Below are 24245 nucleotides of genomic sequence, written 5' to 3' on the forward strand. Positions count from 1 at the left end.
AATGGCTAATCTATAAAACTTTACTTTCCTAGGGAGGAAAAAAACTCATTTCCATGTTTACATGTGAGCCATTCTTTTAGCCATGCTCTTGAATCTTATGATAAAATGATCAAGGATCATTTGCTTTATAGGAAAAAATAAATCATGTTCTGAACAAGCTCAGACCAGTTTTTCATTTGGTTTACTCCCAGTTCCTCCATATTTCCCCAAGCTGCCAACATTCTACTAAAAGAAATCAAACGGAAGACTAAGTGGGTCAGGATAATTTCGATCAAATATGATTTATTTAGCAATCATATATAGTAGGAAATACAGAGAGTTGCAGCATAATAAAAACACAAGAATCATAGGTTGTCATGTTAAAAAGTAAAGTTCTGGCTAAATGAAAAGGCAGATGAACTCGCAAGTGTATGGTGGGTCGCTGTGAGTACAAATGCAAAGCAGGTGCAGCAGCCTTTGGAGAGAGAGAGTCCCGCCTCATGGTGTGGTCTTTCACACTATTATCTGTACATTTGGAGGCACGTGTGATCTCCGGTGTGACCCCTACTTATTATCTTCCAGTAGGAGCTGTCCTGTGGAGAGAGGAAGGAAGGTGTGTGGAAGGCCAAAGGCAAAATATCAGACACATTGGGCATCGTGGAGATAGGAAGAAAAGGGAGGGAGGTGAGGAGTAGCGTGCATGGTCCAGGCAGTGTGATGGCTCTGAAGCAGTGTGCCTCCCCAGCTACCCCTGCAAGTCGGTCACAGTGCTCTGTAAGTCACATAGCCTGGACAATTAGGCTAGCAGACATACACTGATCAATGTGCATATTCTTTAATTTACATTAACCAAGCATAGAGATCAAAAGAACAAAATAGATGTATTTTCTACGCCATGAGAGGAGCAGAGCTTCATTTTATTCTTCTCTCCTTAGATTCTGGCTTTACTGAAAGACGACTGGCTCAATTAGGAACAATAGTAATTAGACTTCTTAGACTCTCAGATTTTACTTTGAAAGCAGAGTGTTTTCTAGATAGTAAATATCTCATTTTTAAAAAGAAGACTTGAAAAGCAATAGTTACAGTTTCTCCATAAATAGAAATAAAATGTCCATTTTAAAGGACAAAGGCTACTAACATACACATTTCTATTAATCTTCTCAACACATTATTATAGATCAATCTTTACTGTTGATATTTAAAATATCCATCACATTATAATGGCTATGATACAATTCAATTATTTAACAAGATTTAGACAATAATAACACTAGGAATCTAATTCATAGAACATTTAAAAGCATTTTATACAGTCTACTCACAATATATCTTAAATACAATAAATGCATACTAAATATGCATAGAGAATATGGCTTACACATTAAAGTAGATCTAAATTGTGAGTTATAAAGACCTCACAACTTAGGCTTAAAAGCTTCTTGCCATGTCCCTCTCTGAAATATTGCTTAGCCTTGAGGAACCTGGGGGAAACACAGGTGCGAGAAGCAACTCATTAGGATGGGCGAACCTTTCTGCACATCATCTAATTGACAGTAACTGTTCATTCCATCTAATTGTCACCTTTCACGAAGTTCGCAATCCCTGAAGTGTATATACAGTGAAAATGCTACAACATCTAATTGGGCTTGACCATTCCTGTTAGCTACTTCACACATGCTCAGGCAAAACATGACCAAGAAGCAGGGCCTCTGAGGGTTGCAGTTCATTTCTTTTCAGTAAAATTAAAAAGTCACATCACATAACAGTTTTAGCTGTACAGAAAAGTATGGGTTTCCATATACACCTCTGAGCATGAGTGCACACACCTACAACACAGACACACACACACACACACAGACACACACACACACAGACACACACACACACACACACACATCTTATGCCTCAGCCTGTAATATATCTTTATATTCTAGTGGTAACAATATCCCAGAAGGAAAATTCTGTCTTCCCTTCAAGTGCCCCTCTCCTGCAATGACTGATGTTCCTTGTTACATAGGCCCTACAGCAAGCTATGACCTATAATATGACCACACACACCTGGGTGATACACTAGTGCCTTAAAACTCAATGGATGGCTGCAGGATAGTCGGTCGATGACTTCAGGAGAAAATGGCACTGTAGTTTCCCAGCTGGAGGCCGATAGAGGCGTTCATCCAATCACTGTGCGGCAGCTCTTATGGTCAGCTGTTGCTGGCGCTTCTGAAGACAGATCTGATTCTCATTCTATTCCCATGCATTTAAAACAAAACAGTCTTACCAGATCAGCATTGCAAGAAAACAGGGTTTTCATCATTTTGTTTTACTTTTCTTTTACTCTTTTTTTTTCTTCTTCTTCTTGTCCTTGCTTGTTGACAATTGTGTTGTTGTGTCACTCTGGAGTAACACAGTGCAAGTCGTATATTGAAATCCATTCCATCTTCTACACAAGTTAAAAATGATGAAAACTTGAAAGCATCCAGCTTTCAGTCTTAAAAGATTTCTCTGGCTAAGATGACCAAATCATGGAAGGAAAACCATGGCAGAAACAGTGGCCAGAATCCTAATGATAACTTGTGGGATCTTTGTGGCTCAGTTACTTGACTGAAATTTATGTTCTTCTTCCTTACAGAGGAGTCCACTAAAATGGACTGAGCCAAACATTTTATTTTATTTTTTTAGAAAATCAAGGTCTTTGCGTGTTTTTCATGCTGCTTTCATTTTCCTGAAATAAAAATCAAATGAAAATGAGATCAGAGAAGGGATGGGAAGGTGGGTTGGGTAGATGTTGGTTAGAAGATAGAACATTTCAGTTAGATCACAAAAATAAACTCGAAAGATAAATTCAGAATATATTGTAAGTAATGATGTATTGTGTTCTGGAAACTTTCTGAGAGTATCTTTTCACCTAGCCACCAAAAAGTGATAAATGTGGGAGAGCATACACTTAGTATTTAGTTCAATTTAACCATTCCATGAAGACTACAGGCTTCAAAACATGTCACACGTGAAAATTACAAGTTTGGGTAACTAAAAATAAATAAGGAAAAATTAAGAATATTATTTAGTCTACATAAGGGTCAGCTACTGAATTTTTTTTTTTTACATAGGACTTATACACTCTGCCAGAAATAAGAGATTTGTAGTGAATAGCAATTGCTGTCTAGTTCTGTTTTAAATGTCTCTGTTTTGCACAGTTTTTAGTTCCAGTACACTTTTTTTTCATACATTGAACAGTCATTTTAGTAAACACACTGGTGACTTGTATTCCCTATATACATGTTGGGTAAATAGTCATAAATATTTATAAAATGCTGACCCAAACTATTTTCTATCCTTTTTGTGGTGATATATAATAAACGTTGGGTTGCAGTGTCCTAAAGGGAGGAATATTGTTTAATTATGCATATTCAGATTCAGATTCATCTTAAGTGACCAGGATCACTAGAGCTAATAAATATACAATCTGTGTGGAAAGTATGGACAGTCCTTATAATGGTTGCTAGCAATTAAATACATAAATGGGCATGAGATGCTGACAAGCCACTGGTGATATGCTTTATTTTCAACCTTCATGTATTAAACAGGAATTATAGCCACCATGGGATACTCATGTAACATATCTAAGATGCTCACAAGTGAGTCTTTGCACAAATACTGAAGAATTGCCTTAAATGCCAAATCACATTGAACTCTTTCAAACCAGCATCTGAAGAGTCAATGACAGCATCTCAAGGGTCTGGCATGGCTCCCTCACCGCTTTCCTGTGCCCCTGCTACTAAAGCAACATAATATTCCTTACAGCACTTGCTATTTGTTTGATATGCATTTTGTAATATTTAAGACATGTATACTACATACTCCTTCCTCTCTAGTTGTATGTTCATCCTGTTTCCTTCCAAGGCAGTGGTTCTGTTTGAATAGACACTAATATTAATATATCCACTCATTAAAACTTCATAATATATAGAAATAGTCTTCACGTTTCTACAGTATTATTTCTAGGGTTATCAATCTGGCAGATGGAAAGCAAGTCATAGAAGCCATTTTTAAAAGCAAGACTATTTTTATCCACAGACTTCTAGCAAGCATGATATTTATGTTATTAATGGTTCCTTATATGCCACAGAAAAGTAATTCTAAGTCTTCTCCCACTGTAAAAATTTCTTCTGGAATCTTTTTCATAAACCATATAAAATATAGATTATTGTGCTTAAAGTATTAAAATTGTAATCTCAGTAAATAAAATGTACGTGATTGAAAAAAGTACATTAAAAATAGAATAATATTTAAATGGAGTCCTTTGTCTCTGAATGTGTTATACAAGTAATTCACTTTAGAAATTAGGTTTCTTATATGTTTCTTATGTGCCGCTTGGTCTTCATGTGTGTACTGAATAACTGAAACTGGGGTTATCCCAAATGCTGTTTGCCTGCACATGGGATTCTAGTTGGACTGCCTTGTCTGGCCTCAGTGGAAGAGGAAGCACCTAGCCTCTTAGAGACTTGAAGTGCCAGGGCAGGGGCGGGAGGGGCGGGGATTTTCCCAGGGGGTCCCACACCCACTCAGAGGAGAAATGGAAGGGAGATGGGAGAAGGATTGTGGGAAGAGGGAAGAGGTCTTACATTACCTCTTGTGTTTAGAACAACTGAACTCTTAAAGTTTGTTCACACCTATGGACGTGTGTCATCATGCTTTTCTTCAGTATTTCCCAACTCTTCTGAGTTCTTATGAAGATCAAGTTCACCTAAAAACATCAAATAACAAATAGGTAAGACAAAATTGGCCTTTGGTGGACAGGGGGTGCGCTAACATTCCCAGGAGAGAGCGGTTTGTAAAGTGCGGAAGACGGGATTTGATAATGGATTTTGTAGTAGTGCGTTTCTCCAAAGATGGAGTATTTTTCTTTCAGCCAGGGGGTTTGCAGAGTACAACAACACATCTTTGCATGATTGTTTAACCTTTGAAGTTGCAGCTTAGTCTGGAAACACAGAGACAAAATGCACGAGAGAAGCATTTACTACGTCACACTCAGGACGGCGTGATTATCCTGGATGTTTCTTTTACAGAAACCAAGTTTAAACAAATCCTAATGACCAATGTTTTTAGCCATGTACTGATTGGCTGCTGCTATGAATTTAAAACAAATTAGAATGAGTATGAGAGACTGGTAAAATAATCTGCCAAAACAAATTAATAGAATTTATAGTCTTAGAGCTTTATATAAACTTCCAGCTTTATATAAACCCTGAAGATAAGGAAAGCATTAGTGTGGAAACTATTCCAATACTGCCCAAAACGTTGAGGAGAACTGATTAAAAATTGAATAAAGTTTCAGATAAACATAAAAGGAGACCCGAATGCCTCCTGGATCAGTACCAGAGCCACACAGTTTTTACTCACAAGACCGGGCAGGTTATGTAGACTATGTATCTTGTGAGCGGATGGGAGGCGTGTCCAGGTACTTCATATTAAGTACCATAGCTGGGGGTTTCACCCCAGCCTGCTGACAGAACAAGAACGTCCGACTGTCTTAGCACCTCCCAGAAACTTGCTGTTACATTTTCAGACCTTTCTCCACTCAAATAATTCCACATGCAGCCCTCAGGAGGCATTTGTTCCCACAATGCACTTGGAAGATCTCAAGCCTATACAGTCTTTTCCCTATTGGCTCACATAATTTTTCACTCTCTCAGCTAGGATTATATTCCATTTCCAAAGTGCCTTGAGCAATAAGCCCTCTCTTCCCATGGAGACTCGTTTCGATTGATTTGGAGTAAGAAGGAGTAATTCTACCTCTCCAATATTGGGATCTCTTTACTGGAAATTTTTTTATACACGCTTTTCTATTTTCAGTAACTTAATATTTCATTTATTTGAACTCATACTAAAAGGTTTGTAACAGGTTTCTGAAACTTCTTCGACATTGTTCCTCACAGCTTGGATTATTCTTTGATATTTATCATCTTGGAGCCTTGGTTTAAACTTCAAATTTGATATTGTTATTTAAGACCAGATCAGAAAATAACAAAACACACTTTACTAGACAAGAACCAATGACAGAGATAAAAATAGCCTGACTTAAAAGAAAGTAACATACTTTTCTCATTTAGAGAGAATGTTTTACAATGGGTAAAGGACACTAAAGTCTACTTAATCAAGTAATATTATTGCTAGTGAAGTTTTATTAGTAAAGAAAAATGGAAGATGGATTAAATAATTAAATAAAAAATTAAATCTCAAAATGATGTACATATTACATCCGAGAGAAATTCTGTAAATTCAATTAGAAAAGCAGTATTAGGACCAGGTCCATGATTTTGCAATGCCAAAAGAGTAGTCCTTCTTCTAAATTCAGAGGTCCTGGTGTTTTTAAGTATATATATACACACACACGCACACGCACATGCACACGCACATGCACACACACACATTGCCAAGTGATTACATAGAAGCTGGTTATTTAGAAAAATTAAAGACCTCATATATCAAAATCAGATTATTTTAAGTTCATCTTTAGTTGCAGAAGCCTTCGTAATTAACTTGGGTATGTCACAAGTAAGCCACTCTCAGGCACATAATTTTGACATCATCTTTTCAGGAAGGAGGAAACAACTAGGAATATTCATCACATCAAAGATAATTTTAGGTAACTTTCCCAATTGAAGCGTATTTTATGTAAATGATCTTGAAACCTACCCATGGAATCTAAGCTTTACTCTCTTCTAATAAGATCCAGCCCATCCTTTCAGTCTGATCAAAGGTATGCTCTTTTCAAAATAAAATTTATAAATAAGATACATAGTATCAGAAAGAATTCCAGTTAAACTGCAATACAATATCATCATAGTAAAGAAATCTACTGAAACACAGTGGTAGCATGCACCTCTTTGGTAATTGTGTGAATGGCAAGAACTAACTACAGGTTTATCTTATATATGATTTTGAAGTAATAATGGCATCAAATTAAACTTCAGTATTGTTCACTAAATATATTATGAAAATATTTATGATTCCTAGCTATGACAAAAATGCCACTAACATTTACATGCTGTGTAGCCTACAAATGATGTGCATGATAATAAAGTTAAAAGCCAGGAAAAATAATCTTCCATGCGATTCATGCACATAGCTCTAGGTTAAAGTAGTTTCTCTGTAGAGTTACCCCAAAGGGTAGATAAAACGATTTCCAGGAGTTATAGCTTATTAAACGAACATCCCAGTGCATTGTTGACATCAGAGATGTTCTTAAACAATTCAGGCGATTGTCACTGCTGTTGGTTCCCACCAGAACTAGATTGTAAGATCTTATTTATGAAGATGGCACACAGTTTTGTTGTAGGATCAGAAAGACAAACTGTAACTGAGATCATAGCTCCTTCTTTAATAGACAACGTTCATAGTTTTAAAAGACTCTGCACAGGCTGATGGTGAAAGACATACATCAATACTCGTATTCATCTGTAGATCTCGTGTGCCACACTGCCAATTGCCAGATAAGGTGTCCTAAGTGAGTGTGGCAAGTTATTATTGGGGCAACCAATCATTTTATGATTGTAGATAAGACCCACTACACAGAATTGAATTCGTGTCTGATACTAGTGATGGGATTTAGTGGAATAAGTAGATTCTGGAGGACCCAGTGTAGTTACTATAGTCACCTCTTGATATATTCACAGTATGGTATCATTATTGGAAGACAGTAAAAATCGGAGAAGGTATCTACTTGGAGAAAGTAGATCACTGGCCATTCCCCAGAAAGATGTGTATTCTCCCAGCTTCCTGTCTTTCCATCCTGTTAGGCATGAGATGATTAGATTGCTAGATACTCCTACTACCATATATTATTATTACCTCAGCCCAAATTAATGTTCTAGCAGTCCTTGGACTAACATTGCTAAAATAAAGAGTTAATACATTTTTTGGTTTTATAGAAAAAGATATAGATATAGACAAGAAATGATAGAGATATGGAGATATAAAGATCTCTCTCTTCTCTCTCTCTCTCTCTCTCTCTCTCTCTCTCTCTCTCTCTCTCTCTGTGTGTGTGTGTGTGTGTGTGTGTGTGTGTAACATACTGACTGGCAAAGAAAATTGGTATCAGAGAAGGGGGTCCAGGGCTTTGACATCCAGGGCTTCCTAATATTATAAGTTGGGAGCCTTTAGCACTGATTTGTAAGGGTGAGTTTAGAACAGTGCAAAACTATGAGGTAGAAAATATGCACCTGTACGCAGAGCACCTAAACCAGAGATTCGATGAGAAAATGCCAACTGGAATAAAGAACTTAAAGACTGTTTGTGATGAGTGTTCAGATGAATGAATATTCCATGGTGAATTGTGCAAGAGAGCCCTTCCTTGTGCTGCACTGTGAAGATCTTGTCTACACTCTGGTCATGCCTAGATATTTTTCAGGATATTAACTCTAAAAGAAAGAGGAAATCTCAATGCATTTAGCCCCATAGTTTAAATATTGCTAGCTGCTTTTTGCCACATTACAATGAAAGTTGGAAACAAAAAAATAAATCTGAAGCATTAGAAAACTTGAAAATTTCTCAGAAAATAAAGAAGTTGAAAGTTGAGATCAGCCAGGCAGTGGTGGTGCATGCCTTTAATCCCAGAACTAGGGAGGCAAAGGCAGGCAGATTTCTGAGCTCCAGGCTAGCCTGGTCTTCAGAGTGAGATCCAGGATAGCCAGGACTTCCTAGAGAAACCCTGTCTTGAAAAACAAAAATGATAGTAATAGTAACAATGATGATGATGATGGTGATGATGACAATGATCATAATGTGGAGATCAAGGATGATGTGGTTGCTAAAGAGATACGGAAACTATAAAGAAGCCAAAAATCTTGAGATGTAGCTGTGCGGTAAAGTGTGGAACTAATATATTCAAGGCCCTAGGTCCAATCCTCAGTACTGCAAAATTAAGAGAAAAGAAGAATTTGAGAAAAAGGAGGAAAAACAATAAATAATAATAATATCAATAATCCACCAACACCAAATATTTTGTACTGAGGCAATAAAATAGGTATATATATTGGTATATATAGGTATATATATTGGTATTCCAAGACAGGGTTTCTCTGTATAGCCCTGGCTGTCCTGGAGCTCACTTTGTAGACCCGGCTGGCCTTGAACTCAGAAATCCACTTGCCTCTGCCTCCCAAATGCTAGGATTAAAGGTGTGCGCCACCACGCCCGGCTCAGGAATGATATCTTGAGGATACCTTGACCAAGTTCAAAGTTTTAAGAGTTTGAACTTAATTAAAAGATTAATAGAACAATATAGAGTGTTCTTCTAGCATAGGGTGACCTAGTTTTAAGCAACCCTACTATTATAGTAGCAACCCCCTTGACCATAACCAGATGGATTTAGGAGCTCTGAACAAAATGGGAGACTCCCTTTTTCAGCGGGGCATCTCTGTCTCTGCCTCTTTCAGGAGAGTGTTGCTGAACACAGGTGGCTGGCTTTGTCTAAATCGTGAACTTGTACACAGTTCTCTGCAAGGCTGCATAACTCTGTACACACACATACACTCACACACGCACACTCACACACACAGGGAGGGAGGGAGGGAGGGAGGGAGGGAGGGAGAGAGAGAGAGAGAGAGAGAGAGAGAGAGAGAGAGAGAGAGAGAGAGAGAGATCCCACTCTGACTTTTTGCCTACATGGTTATTCAGTGCTATATTAGACCTAATCAGTCCTTTCTGCTTGCTTGATGCTGAGGCCAATTAGCCCTTTCCATCCGCATACCTAAAAAAGCCCCTATTTACCCTATCCCTGAAACAATTTAGACTTGTCTTGCTGCAGCTGTCTCCACAGGTCATTCTTCCGTACATGACCATCTGAACCTTGTTTTCTGTCTCTGTTCCTTTGTCTCCTCAGGCTGGTGACCAACAGCCTCCCAGGAGAAAGGGGGACCACCACCTAGGGAAATGTTTCCCCTGGCTCTTCCCTTGAGTACACAGAAACTTCTGTAGACATGGTCCATGGGATCCTAGGCACTACTTGAGCTGACAGCAAATCTCTGCATTGGTCATATGATGCTCTGCGGACATGCAGAATAAAGGGTGTAGGAACTCTGCTGGATCATGAGGGTTTAGCAAGTACACACAATCTGGGGCACGGTTGAAGTCCTTGTATTCTAGCCTTTAAAGCATAACATCAAAAGCTGTGAGAATGAAGATGGACATGCTTTGAAGTCTCTGTGAGGTTAAAGATGTCTAGAACATGGAGCATGTGCTGTAGAAAGTTTTAGGCCAAGAAGGTCAGTAGTCCCAAAGAGAGGCCATATTACCAAGGGTACAAGAAGGGCTTTATTTGCTAACACATGACGTCTAGTTGGGGCATTGTCTCTGTGTTACGGGGCGGGGGGAGGGGGTTCATATATGTTCATATATGAATTTTTCCATCTGGCTTCTGCAGAAGTGTCTTAGTGTTAGTTGTCCCTCCTCCATGTCCTCCTGTACCCATCACTGCATTTGATACTTTCTGTTTCATATTCCTCTTTTTTTATATTACTGTGCTCTATCTCCCTCCTTGAAAAGATTCCCCATCTCCATGTCCCCTTATTAGTTTCCTAACCTCTGTGTGTATTTCAAGTGCTAACATCCACGTATGAGAGAAAGTGTGTCATGTCTGTCTTTCTGGGTTTGGTTAACTTTGCTTACATTGATTGTTTCCAGTTCTATCCATTTACTTGTGAGTTTCACACTTTCATTTTTCTTAACAGTGGAGTAATGTCTCTTCATGTAAATGCACTACATTTCTTTATCCTTTCCTCAGCAGAGGGACACCTCCACTGCTTCCATTACCTGGATATTTCAGTAGAGCACCAGGGGACAGATGTGAGTAAGTATCTCTGCAGTAGTATAGAGAGTCTTTGAGAAGATGCCCAACAGTTCTGTAACTTGACTATGTAGAAGACCTAGTTCTTGCTTTTTGAGGAATCCCTACCTTAATTTCCAAATGGCTGTGTAAGTCTATATTCTGACAGTAGTTGCATATATGAATTCACAGAGATTATGGTAGTGTGAAGAACTTGTGCAAGCTGAAGCTAGTAAAATATCTCAACATGAGGAGAAAAGAGGTTGAAACCAAGACCCACCCTAAGGCTAGGTATTATTGTCATTTGATAGTGGCTGGAAAAGAAGTGTCAGTTTCCTTTAAGGGTGTGATCACTGGGAGGTCTCCAGGGAAGACTCCACACCCAACAGTGTTTGGACAAGTCATATTGGAATAGGTGTTTAATTGTTATCAAAATAAAATGATAAAAATTGAGTCTAAAAGGTATGCTAATTTTTTCTTCTCTTCATCTTTTGTAGGTATAACAGTAACTCATATTACTGGTCTTGTGTACACTCACCAAAATCAATTTCAGGAAAGGAAACTTAGAAATAATAAAGTGCAAAGGGGTGAAATGCTCTGTGCTGCACTGGAAGCACGCTGTTGAGCTAAAATTTTTATTTAAATTTCTGTAAGGTAAATAAATCCTTCAATTGCTTTTAATTAAAAAAAAAAAAGCCCAATTATCTCAATGTAGCAATCTACTTTGCAACTGCCTGAATGGAGACTGGTGGATGTGACTACACTTGGCTTTGTAACAGATAGCACTGAAAAAGAAAACCATGTGTCCTATTCTATGTAGGAACCAGAGTCCCGTTCATTCTCCTGTACGTGGAGAGTAGCTGGAAATGTGGGAAGACATAAGAATCACATCTTTAATGTGAGAGGTATAACACAATCATGCAGGCATAATTTCCTAAACTTGCCTATTTGTTGCCATTTCTGTTAATCTTAAGAGTAAAAAATATGATGCTTTTGATTTTAGTCAAAAGAATAACACAATGTTACTAGCATAAGGAATCATTTCCCCAATTGCTGTATTTAACAATGTCAGAACGCAAAATCCAATGATGAATTCAGATCTGTAACCTTATTAATTATCTATAGCCTATGGTATTAAATTTTCTGTTGAATTCTGGGTTAATATATTTAAAATTACATATATAATTTTATATTATATTAAATTATCAATGATAATTACTAATAATGATGAAAATATTGATATGTTATATTTGTATTATATGTAGCTATTTATTTGGAAGAGGGGCACGTAGAGGTCACAAGACAACTTACTTAACAACTTAAAGAGAGGGTCATATCTCTCTTTCCACTTACATGGGTGGTAAGTACTTTAACCCACTGAGTCATTTGACCAGCCCTGGATTTACAGATTTTAAGTGCAACTCCCAGATGGATATAATAATAATATAGTTAAAATTTGAATTCAGATTGTTTAAAAGGGCTTAATACACATTAGCCTTTCTATCTTAACTTCTTGATAAAATCTATTTGCACTTTAACACAAATGTGTCAATATGTCCCAATTTATTAAAATCATGGGCAATCTGGGTAAGAAGGGGCATAAGAAGGATAAATTGCTGAGAAAGATACATTGAATTCATAATAACAGCAACAACAAAGACAGAGTCATAGAGAATATGTTTAGCCAGCCACACTTCTTACCACTTAATCATCAATTTCATCTTGCACAAAAAGTTTTATTCATGTATGGAGCAGATCTGGGATTTCTACTCCAGAGCCACCCTCTGCTTCACAAACCTGAAGATGCTGCTCACACAGGCCTACTCCCTGACCCAAGAGAGGAAGTTTACACAAACTTGAAAAAGCAAGACATTTTTTAGTTGTCTGGAAAGATATAATTATACTGTTTCAAGATGAGACATATAAGATAAATGTGGTTTTTTTTTTTCATTTTTATGCTAAGAAAAACTAAAACGATTTTGAGCTCAGTTTTCTGGGGGTGATAGAGCAGTTTAACAGCAGCAAGTGTAAGCAGTATTTCATTAAAGACAAAACAATAACACAAACAAACAAACAGAAACCAGAATTCTCTTTTCATTAATGTTCTTGGCTGTAAATACGGTAGTAAAAGATTAGCTAAGACTAAATCGAAAAAGGAACAAACTCCAAGATACACGCAAGTCCTATACCCTTGAGACTTTCAAAGGAAAGAGATGTTAATTAATGTATGGAAGAGATATCACAAGAGTTGGGCCTCCGGGAGAAGTAATTTAAAAATCCCTACTTCTGTGGTTCTCTATACTCAAGAAATAAAACTGTGTGAATGCTGGCATTTTGTTTTGACAAAGTTTTCAGCCCTCCACCCCTACCGGATCTCCTACAACACATCTCAGTGATCTGGAGCTTTGCACGGTTCTCACCTTGCAGAAGCAACCACAGCCAGGGTAAGGCCTTGTCTCTAACCTGGAGACTGCAGACAGCTCATCTTTTACTGTTACTGGTCAGCAAGTATATAATTGGTCAATGACTGAATGGAGACAACATTGTGTGTTCCCAACTTGGGAGAATGAGACTCTGGAGATTGTGTGTGTATTTATTTTTTCCAATTATCAGGATTGGGTTTAAGATGGAGTAGCTAGACTGACTCCATGAAAGACTGGGAGATGCCAGTTCATGGGAATAGGCCTAAGTTTCTATTTTCCAGAACTGAACAAAACAGTTCCAGAAAAAAAAAAAGAAAGAAAGAAAGAAAGAAAAATAAAACCACAGACCATGGAGCCGCTCTGCCATCTGACCCTACGCAAGAATAGTTAAGACAGTGATGGTTCTGGAAAGTCCCCAGAACCCTAGCCAAAATCCCAGAGACACCTGTATCCCTAGAGATAGAGCCAACCAACCAAGATAAAGGTCATCCCTGAAATTTCCCTAATTGGCTTTAAATTGAGCCTGCAAACTCACCTCTGCATTGGCATTTTGATGAATGGTTGACCCCTGCTGGCTGGTAATTTCTACAGAATAAAACTCTCTGCTCTTATATACTATTTGAGTCTGAGGGATTCTCTTCAGTGATTCTTGGACCCTTACAGTGTTTTCCCTTCCTCTTCCTTTACTTTCATTTGCCTGTGGAAGCTAAAATTACTTACAGTCATTATGAAGCTGAGACACACAATTTTCAACAAATGTGTATGAGGCTTGGGAAAAAAGTCCAAAAAATCCTGGGGGGATGCATGATCTAAAATCTAGCCACTACTAGATGGTCCTCGTGCTGTTTAGTAAATACTTCTTGACAAATTCACACATGGAATTAAATTGAAACTATAGAATATCTCCCAACATTGTGTTTTTATAGCAATTGCTTATATTAACTTTGTTTTATGTCAACATGGCTCAGAAGGCTTACAGGGTTAGTTCTTGTCTATATGAATCCTCAGATCTGCCAAGTGAGAAATTAGTCCTAAACACCCAGCTACCCTAGTACCTGGGAAGGGGAAGACACTTCTGTTTTCATAACATCACATAAAACACAGAAATTAAATGTATATGAGGAAAATCAACAGTTCAGTTATGAATTTTTCTGTATGATCTCTGGGAACTTCCACAATTCTCACAGTTAATGAGGAAAATTATTAAAAGTTATGAATATGTATATGAATGTATATGAAAATGTGTATAAAATTACATTTGCAGTTTAAGAGATAAAGACATAGGTAGTAAATATTGCTTTCAAATTTAATTTTTATAAGCTATTTGTTGGATTACAATGCTCCCCTTTTAGAGCACTCAGGTCTACAGTAACAGTTTTCAAACCTCTTTTCTTCTCTGGGGGCTTTTGTGCTTAGGGGAAGGGAAGAATGCTCAATTCCTTAAAAGTTAATTTAAACTAATTAATTTATATCTTTCCACATTAGACAACTGTAACAACAGTTCTGATCTAAGTTAATTATATTCTGACCATCTCTCAAAGAGACACTAAGTGGATTTGGGAGATACTTGTGAGAGATATGGGAAAGGCTACACTGGTGAATCAAAAAAAGGTACTGTCAATCACTTTGTACTGAGAGCTGCCATGCTCCTGCCTTGATGATAATGGACTGAACCTCTGTTAGGCAGCTCCAATTAAATGTGGTCCTTATAAGAGTTGTCTTGGTGAACTGGTCACAGTTTACAACTATGTCTGTTCACAGCAGTAAATCCCTAAATAAGACAGAAAGAAGCCTTGATTATGCTCTACAAATTGTTCTGAAGTATACAGAAGCCCCAAAGAATAAGTATTACTGTAAAAATACTTTGCATGCACTCATTCATTCAACATTTATCACAGTTATTGAGACAGACTTTAAAAAGTGACCACCACTTTATAATTTATGAAGTCACAGCTCAGAGATGAAATTGTTTAAAAATGTGTAACTATTAATAACAATAGCAGTATTGAACATTTCCGTTTCAAAATTTGATCTTTTAACCCTATATTGTGCTGTGTCCCTGGTTATAATTTGATTTCCGTGGTACTTATCTCTTTCCTTGGTATACCTAGATGTCTTAACTTTGGATGTAATCTGAATGTATAACATGGCCATTTTTTTCCTTCATGAGGAAATGTTAGGTCATAGATAAAACTACAATTCATTGTAGGATTATTATCCCAACACTGTTCTTAGCTGATTACTTCTTATGGTGGTTGTGGCGGTTGGAATATTCTTGGCCCAGGGAGTGGCACTATTTGGAAGTATGGCCATGTTGGAGTAAGTTTCGCCTTGTTGTAAGAAGTGTGTCATTGTGGGCATGGGCGTGGGCTTTAAGACCTTCATCCTAGCTGCCTAGAAGCCAGTCTTCTCCTGTTTGCTTTTGGAACAAGATATTGGACTCTCAGCTCCTCCTGTGCCATGTCTTCTTGGGTGCTTCCCATGCTTCTGACTTGATGATAATGGACTGAACCAGTCCCAATTAAATGCTGTTTTATAAGAGTTGCCTTGGTCAACTCTGTTCACAGCAGTAAAACCATAACTAAGACAGACAGTGGTACTAGGGACTGGGGTATTTCTATGATAGGCCTGACCATGGTTTTGTTTGGATATATGGGGACTAGGGGACTTTGGATTTGGAAAGCCATGGAATGTGTTAAGTGGGCTTTAATGGGCCATCTTAGTAGGAATATGCAAGATGGTAATGCTGAGAGTGTTTGAACTGTGTAGGCCTACTGGCCCAAGAGTAGAGGGGAATGTTAGTATGTGGCCTAGAGACTGTTTTTGTGATATTTTGATGAAGAACATGACTGCTTTTTTCCATTGTCCAAAGAATCTGTCTGAGGGTAAGGTGAAGAGATTTAGACTAATTGCTTTGACAAAGGAAGTCTCAAAACAATTTAGTGTAAGTTCTGTTTTGTGGTTACTAAAGTTAACTCCGATGAAGAACATTTTAATGAAAAGGAGCAAGCTGAAAAAAAGAAAAACGTAATATGTATAGTTCAAGGAGGTGAAATGGATCTGAATCCTATATTCAAGAAGATAAACAGATTATGGGAGTGGTGACTTTGGGGCAAGATCTCACCCAGGTAAATTTAGGTCCAAACATGATGATACACATCTTTAATCCCAGAAGAGAGAGGCAAGCAGACCTCTGAGTTCAGAGCCAGCTTAGTATAGAGCAAGTTCCAAGTAGAGAAAAGCTTAATTAAGTTCAGGGGTGGCAGTACCCAACTTTGATCCCAGCATTCAAGTGACAGAGCCATGCAAATCTCTGAGTTCAAGGTCAATCTACAGAACAAGTTCTAGGATAGCCAAGCTTAGTTAGTGAAGGACTTGGGAAACAGAAAACTTGTGATAATGCAATAGAATAGGAGGAGGGGTGTGTTCTATCTCCAAAAAGCAGAACTAGGCAGCTTTGGCCATGTAGCTCTGGCTTTAGAGTCAAAAATAGAAGGGATTATTGGGACAAGTTATGTTGGTTAGCTGGAGATAAGAAATTAGCACTGATTAAGAAGAGACCAGCATTATTGAGCTGAAATCTGGGAAGTGCTTTCTGAGAGTACAAAGAAGCTGTGCTCCAGAGATAGCCAACGTTGTACCTTGTATTGCAACTAGACTTGGCAAGGTGTAAAATTCAGCTGGGTGGTTTTGGTTTTGAATGGACCATAGAGAACATCCGAGAGAGGCTAGGGAAGGCCATTGGTGAAGGTGTAGCCTTAGTTACAGTTGTTGGCCTGGAACTGAAAGGGGTCATGCAAGGAAGTTGAGGCTTGCTTGACACCACGAAGAGAGCCTATGAGAGACTATTGGTGAATAGTTACAGCAGAAGAATCCAATGTATTAGAGATGCCAGTACCATGGAATGATCACCAAGAACAATAGCAGCAGTGGAGTGGAGTCAATTAGAGCCTAGCCTACCACAGAGGTCAGAGCTGCTGAAGTGACCCAATCCCTTTGGAGGAGCCCAGATGATCATGTATGTATCATAGACATTGGAACAAGAAGCTGTAATATTGAAGTTACCTTGGAGACCCCAAGATATTCAAGATGCCAGAAATGTGGATTATCTGCTGAGCAAAGCTGCTAACAGGGAGTGGAAGCAGCCAAAGAGAATTGTGCTGCAGTCAACAAAGATGAAAGGAGTTGGAGATCTGAAGAGCACTTTGACAACAGACATGAAGATTCAGAGTTTGGAGTTGGCCCAGCTGGTTTCTTGTCTTTTTCTTCTGGTATTTACTCACTATGCCATTTTGAAACAGTAGTGTATATCCTGTGATGTATAAAATATGTGATCTGCTTTTTTGATTTTGACTTTATAGGGGATTACAATTAAGTGATTGAATAAATCTCAGAAAAGACTTTGAACTTTGGAATCTTAACATAGTTGAGACTGTTATAGACAAAATTTATTTTGATTATGCTGTGTTTAGGTATGACCCTCACAGACTCATATGTTTGAACAATTTTAGGGGAACCAGGGAGTGGAATGTGGTGATTTGAAAATGCTTTACTCAAAGAGTAGCAATAATTGGAGGTGTAGTCTTGTTGGCACTATTATGGCCTTGTTGAAGGAACTGTGTCTCTGTTGAGTGTGGGCTTTAAGACCTTCATCCTAGATGCCCAGAAACCAGTCTTCTTCTATTTGCCTTTGGAATAGGATGTTGAACTCTCAGCTCCTCCTGTACCATGTCTGCCAGTCCCAATTAAATGTTGTCCTTTATAAGAGTTGCCTTGGTCTTGGTGTCTGTTCACAGAAGTAAAATCTTAACTGAGACAGTTCTTCCACCACTCTGGTACATCTAAGTATCAAATTATCCATGAAGGAGTCATAGTCAAAGAAAATATTAAAAAAACACTTGTTAAAATTATATAAGACTTGACAGAAGAGTATCAAGTCCTGCAAGTTGTCCTCTGACCTCAACATGCTCTGTCATCTGCAGCCATACACACACACACACACACACATAAATACATACACACACACTAAAATTAATAAAATACAATTAAAATATTTAAGGAATTTTTCTTGGAGGAAAAAGAACTAATCTTAAACTAAGTTATGGGGCAACAGAAGATTTAAAACACAATCTAGTGTGTCAAGCTGTTCTATTCTGGCCATTCATTCTCACTAGAATATAAATTATGAACATTGCTCATGTAATATTCATCTTGTAATTTTTCTGAATAATTTTAGTGGTAGGGATTATTAAAGAATTTTCAGAGGAAATAAGTTAGAATTTTTATAAAAGATAAATTTCTAAAATGTGTGCTTCTTTTTGAAATTTTAGAAAATATACATTTGAAGTGAAAGTGTCTCAGCAGCCTTACAGAAGACATGACAAAATCATTGATAAGTTGCTCAACGAACATTTATTGGCACTTGCCATGTCACCTCAGCAAAGAGAGGTGCCACAAAATACTATTTGCACCAATATCTGAAGGCATAAAGATCTTGATGCTGCAGCCACCAGGAGGTCTAGTCCATGCCAGAGAAGCCAGGTCAATCAAGAAATTTGAAGCTGTTATGTCTGAAGTGTCTGATGTCAACTTAGCAACAACCTGCAGAAACAAAAAAAGGGATTCCCTTTCTCACTCAGGCCCAGGTAGATGACTAGCACGAATATCTTTTGACCAAATTACTGCTGTCAGCACATTGGAAGTTTTACCTAAAGTTGCTTACTAAAAAAAAAACTTACACTGTTCCTGTAGAATTGATTTTGGTTCTGAAAAACAAGGGTACTCATTTTAACAATCTAGAGAAAGTGTGAAGAAGTAAAGAAAAAAACCCTATGATTAGTTTTATAAATTTGTCACATTTGAATAAACTATTGTAGTAAAATTATAAAAACAAATATAGTCAATATTTTTAAATTTTCAGCATATTTTGCTTTTGCTATTAGAGTTGTTCATGACTCTCATATCTGTTGGTGATGATCTTCAGCTGATTCGAAAAAAGTATTCTTAATCAATTTTGGTTCAAGAAGACACTCATAGAATCAAATGAGATATTATCATGAAAGATATTAGTCTTATATACATAATGGTATTATACTTCTATTTAAATATAAAATTATATAAAGAAGTAATATTCTGTTTGAGATTCACATTAAAAATGAGATGAGTAAGAACATGTTTATTTATGAGTAAGAATATGTTTATTTGTTATTATCCAACAATGCCATTTTCCCACTGGTTATACCTAATAACTCAAACAACAAGAGAGAACCCAAATTCTGTACAGGAATCAAAGCTATGGGAACTGATGTTATTATATGGTTTCAATATGACTTTCAGTAAGATATTTTGAGAAAGAGGTAGAGAATTCATTTCTTTTTTTTCATTATAATATGTTGTAGAGTTCTATTATAGCATATGATTATTATGTTTTCATTATTTTCCCTCTTTAATTTAAATATCAAATTGTATACTGAGGGGCTAGAGTGATGGTCCAGCTTTTAAGAGCACTGGTTGCTCTTCTGGAGGACCCAAGTTCAATTTCTTGCACCCACATTGGTGGCTCATAATTATCTGCAATTCTAGTTAGAGGGGATCCAAGGCCCTCTTCTCACCTCCAAAAGCACCAAGAACACATGTAGTACACATACATACATGCACTCAAAATATCCATACACACAAAATAAACATAAATTTAAAACACCTGATAAATATGGACCCATGAAATAAAATATAGTATATAGAGGATTTGGAGCTAGATACGCTTTCATGCATGCACTTATGGAAGTGGAGCATAATTCCAGCACATGACAGGGCTCACTATGTACCTTAAAACATAAGGTTTAATGAGTGAATGATTTTGATATTAAGAATTCACCAAAAGGCTGGACTGACCACAGATGGTCTTTATGTTATACACGGATCAGTCTACTGAGAGCATTTCAATAACTGGCCAAACGCTACTCTAATCTACCCATGAGTTCATTGCTGAGTGGTAGCAAGGCCTTGTTGGAAGCAGGGGGTTTTTCTTACGTGAATTAAAATTGAGGCAGTACTAGAGTGGTCTGATTGATAAAGGACATTTGACACAAAGTGGGAAAGGAAATAAACAGAATGTTAAGTGTAAACCTAAGGGTTTCTTAAAGAGAACAAAAATGAGAGTACACATATACATACATGTACACATAAATATAAACATACACATGTGTGTGTGTGTGTGTGTGTGTGTGTAGTGTGCAGTCTTCTCTAAGGCACAAAGTTGACAAACTTCCAATGTACTTGTAAATGGTCTAGTCACTGGGATCTAGTCACTAATCCCTCATCAACATTGTAGCCTCGATCCTACCTATCTCTTCCTCAATGTCTATTCTCCACATTCTAACCCAATAGGTCTCTGGGGGACATAAACTGCTATAAAATCTTGTAACTATTGTTCATATTCATAATGCAAAGTTAGAGAAAAACTATCCTCAAGTTGTCAGAAAGCACACAAATTCAGATGTAGAAGAAATAATAAGAAACATTGCATGTATTTCTCTTTCCTTTTGGCATCCATTGGTTAATTTCAGCAAATAGAAAAATGTACATTTTATTGAATGAAGTCAGGTCATTTATGTAGACTATCCCTTAAAAAAAGAATTAAAGCCATTGACTCTCAAACTATTCCATAGAAGAGAAGTGGGGAAAGTTTAATTAGTTAGTTTGTTCGTATTTGTTTTTATGAAACCAGCAGTACACTTATACCTAAACCAGACAAAGACACACATAAAAATAAAACTATAGATCAATATCCCTGATGAATATGGATACTAAAACTCAACAAAATACAATTAAACCAAATTCAAGAACACATCAAAAATACCATCTATCACAATCAAATTGGCTTCATCTCAGTGAGGCAGGGATATTTCAACGAGTGTAAATCAGTAAATACAATCTACCACATTATCAGACTCAAAGACAGAAACCACACGATCCTCACATTATATACAGAAAAGGTCTTTGAGTATATCCTCTAACCTTCATGATAAAAGTCCTGGATGACCTCCGGATACAGAGAATATATCACAGTCCCCCCAAAAGGCAACATACTGTGAGCCTCCAGCCAACATTATGTTCAATGATGAAAAACATTGAAATGTTTCTAGTGAAATCAAAAATAAGACAATAATTTCCACTCCAGTTAAATACAATCTCAGAGCCGGACGTGGTGGTGCACACCTTTAATCCTAGCACTCGGGAGGCAGAGGCAGGTAGATTTCTGAGTTCAAGGCCAGCCTGGTCTACAAAGTGAGTTCCAGGACAGCCAGGGCTATACAGAGAAACCCTGTCTCGAAAAAAAAATACAATCTCAGCTAGACTTATTAGACATGAGGAGGAGATAAAGGCGATACAATTAGGACAGGAAGAAGTCGATAGGATTTTTACCCATTAAGGATCATGAACGCTTCTCCTACCTCTGACAAAATATCTAGCAAGGTAGTGGGATACAAAATTCATACAAACTCTTCTTGCTGTTTTCAAATGCCCACCTCACTGCAAGAACAGTAACATATCTTCCTGACACCTGTTAACTCCTGAATAGAGTAGAAAAGATAGAGGCCTAAGAAATAACAGATTGATGGTAAGGACACATTTTTCAATCTAGATGAATAAATCTAACCCAAACTGGACATTCTGGGATATTAGAAAGCATTTGTAATTTTAAAAGCCTGGTATCAAAACAAAATCTATATACACCAATTCTAGACAGTTATATTCAGCTCCCTAGGAGAAGGCTCTCCTGAGTGAAAGTGCTCTTTTAGGGGGCATTTTAACTACTAACTCACTTTATTACAGTGAGCTTTCTTCACACAGTGGAACAAAGGATTTACACCTTTCCCCTGACAACGATTAGCACGATGCTCTGCACATCTGAAGATGAACTAGGGTGTGAGGAGTGCTGAGATGGTGGTGACACCTTGGGATTCTCATATAGCTTTGGTAGACACTGTATCACCTTCATGTTGGCATCCCATCTCAGATAAGAAACACACTCTCACTTCAGGGACTGAAGGTTGTTTGGTAGTCCATAGCAGATTACCATGGCCATATAAGTTGACAGTTACTGACTATCGAGCAGACGTCTTTCTGTTTTCATGTTTCCTGTTTTCATTTGTTATTATGAGACATATTCATACAAGAGAATTATATGTATAGTTATAAATGAATATATATTAAGTATTACCATAGCAGCAAATGCCATGTGTGGTATATTGAAGTGAGAACAGCTCATATTCTTGGTCCCATGTTGGTGAACCTGTTCAGAAAGGACTAGGAGGTATAGGCTTGTCAGAAGAGATGTCTCCCTGGAGTGAGATTTGAAGTCTCAAAAGCCCATACAATTCCCATTGCCCTCTCTCTGTTTATGGCTATAGATCAAGATGTGAGCTTTCAGCAGTTCCTTTGTGCCACTATTGTGAACTCTAACCTCTGGAACCATAAACCAAATCAAAACTGTCTTTTATAAGTTGTCTCAATCACAGTGTTTAATCATAGCAGTAGAAAAAACAACATACAATTATGTGTGTCTGTTATATACGTACATATAGATTCCATGCATACAAGAGAATGAGCATGAAGAGATTAGATTCAGGATGTGTTGGAAGGAGAACAGACAGGATTTGATACAAGGAGGGACATAGAGTTTACAATTTTTAAAGTCATATGCATACACATATATGGATTGTATACTCCGTATCATGATTATTTTTAGCACCTATGCATTTTATAAATATGTGTCTTCATTAGGGTTTCCATTACTGTGAAGAGACACCATGACCAAGGCAACTTGTATAAAGGACAACATTTAACTGGGGCTGGCTTGCAGGTTCAGAGGATCAGTCCATTATCATCAAGGCAGGGAGTATCCAGAATCCAGGCAGATATGGTGCAGGAGAAACTGAGAGTTCTACATCTTGATCTGACTGCAGCCAGGAGAGAGACTGGCATCCTCGGTCAGCTAGGAAGAAGATCTTTCAAAACCCACTCCCACAGTGACACACTTACTCCAGCAAGACCACACCCACTCCAACAAGTCCACACTTCCTAATACTGCCACTCTTTAGACTAAGCATATTGAAACCAGCATAATATGCATAGAAAGTCTCCTTTCAAACATCTAAAGTCTAACTTCTTGCTCATGCTGTTGCACACATACTGGTGCAGGTCTCTCTCTTTTGTTTCACAGTTTGGAGTTTAACATTTTTGCAACCCAAACAAAATAACATTTTCTGCTTTGTAGTCAGAGAAATCATTGTTAGACGTTAGTTGAAATCACTTACGTGTCGTCTGAGAGATAACCCTACATTTGGCTTTCCTTTTGGGGGACCAAATAAATGGCCTGGTCATCACATTCCCCTACACTATGCCTGCAGAGTTCCAACCTGCCCCCTTTCTCCCCTTTTCACAGGCTTCCTTGTTTCTTGTGTGGGAGGCAAGCTAAACCTCCTAGTTTGTACATGGCCATTCCATGCATCTGTTGGAAAAGGTCTGATCTTCCATGGCAGGCTGCTCCCTAATCCTCTTTCCCCTATCCTCGTCTATTTATCTACATCATCACTTTCTTTGTGAAGGCTTTCTGCACATCCCTATTTTAAACTACACTCCTGCTCATGTTTAGCATCACAGACCTTCCTGAAGACTGAAGCAGGACTACTCAGTTTCCTCTCATTATGAAACCACAGTACCTTTAACAGCCAACGCACACAGTGGTTTCTACTCTGGATACCCAATAGTTCATAATGCTTTTATTCATTTAAAATTATCCACTGCAATTACGTGTGTGTGTGTGTGTGTGTGTGTAAATGTATCTGCAGTTGTCTACAGGGACCAAGAGAGATCATTGGATCCTGGGGCTGGAGTTACAGGCTGTGATGAGCTGCTTATCATGGGTGCTTGGAACAAACTCTGGATCCTCAGCAAGAGCAGCAAGCACTCTTAACTACAAAGCCATCTTTCCAGCCTCAAACTTTTACTTTTGA

At 37.8% G+C, this 24245-nt stretch overlaps 1 protein-coding gene across 9 annotated transcripts in view; it reads right to left on the minus strand.

Annotated features, from left to right (window-relative positions):
* Positions 1-256: 256 nt before the first annotated feature.
* Pde1a (phosphodiesterase 1A) overlaps positions 257-24245 on the minus strand; it is a 280800-nt gene continuing 256811 nt past the window's right edge. For 5 of the 9 annotated variants that reach the window (XM_029470632.1, XM_029470625.1, XM_021151272.2 and 2 more), the window contains 2 exons: positions 4607-4723; positions 257-2701 (listed from right to left, as the gene is read on the minus strand). In XM_029470632.1, the coding sequence (XP_029326492.1) occupies positions 4650-4723 (74 nt within the window). In that variant the 3' untranslated portion in view covers positions 257-2701; positions 4607-4649. Of the gene's footprint in view, positions 2702-4606; positions 4724-18620; positions 18829-24245 lie in introns of those variants that run through there. The other 4 variants (XM_029470636.1, XM_021151281.1, XR_003835139.1 and 1 more) reach the window with 3 other exon arrangements.

Source organism: Mus caroli, chromosome 2 (genome assembly GCF_900094665.2).
Source record: "Mus caroli chromosome 2, CAROLI_EIJ_v1.1, whole genome shotgun sequence".
NCBI classification, from domain to species: domain Eukaryota; kingdom Metazoa; phylum Chordata; class Mammalia; order Rodentia; family Muridae; genus Mus; species Mus caroli.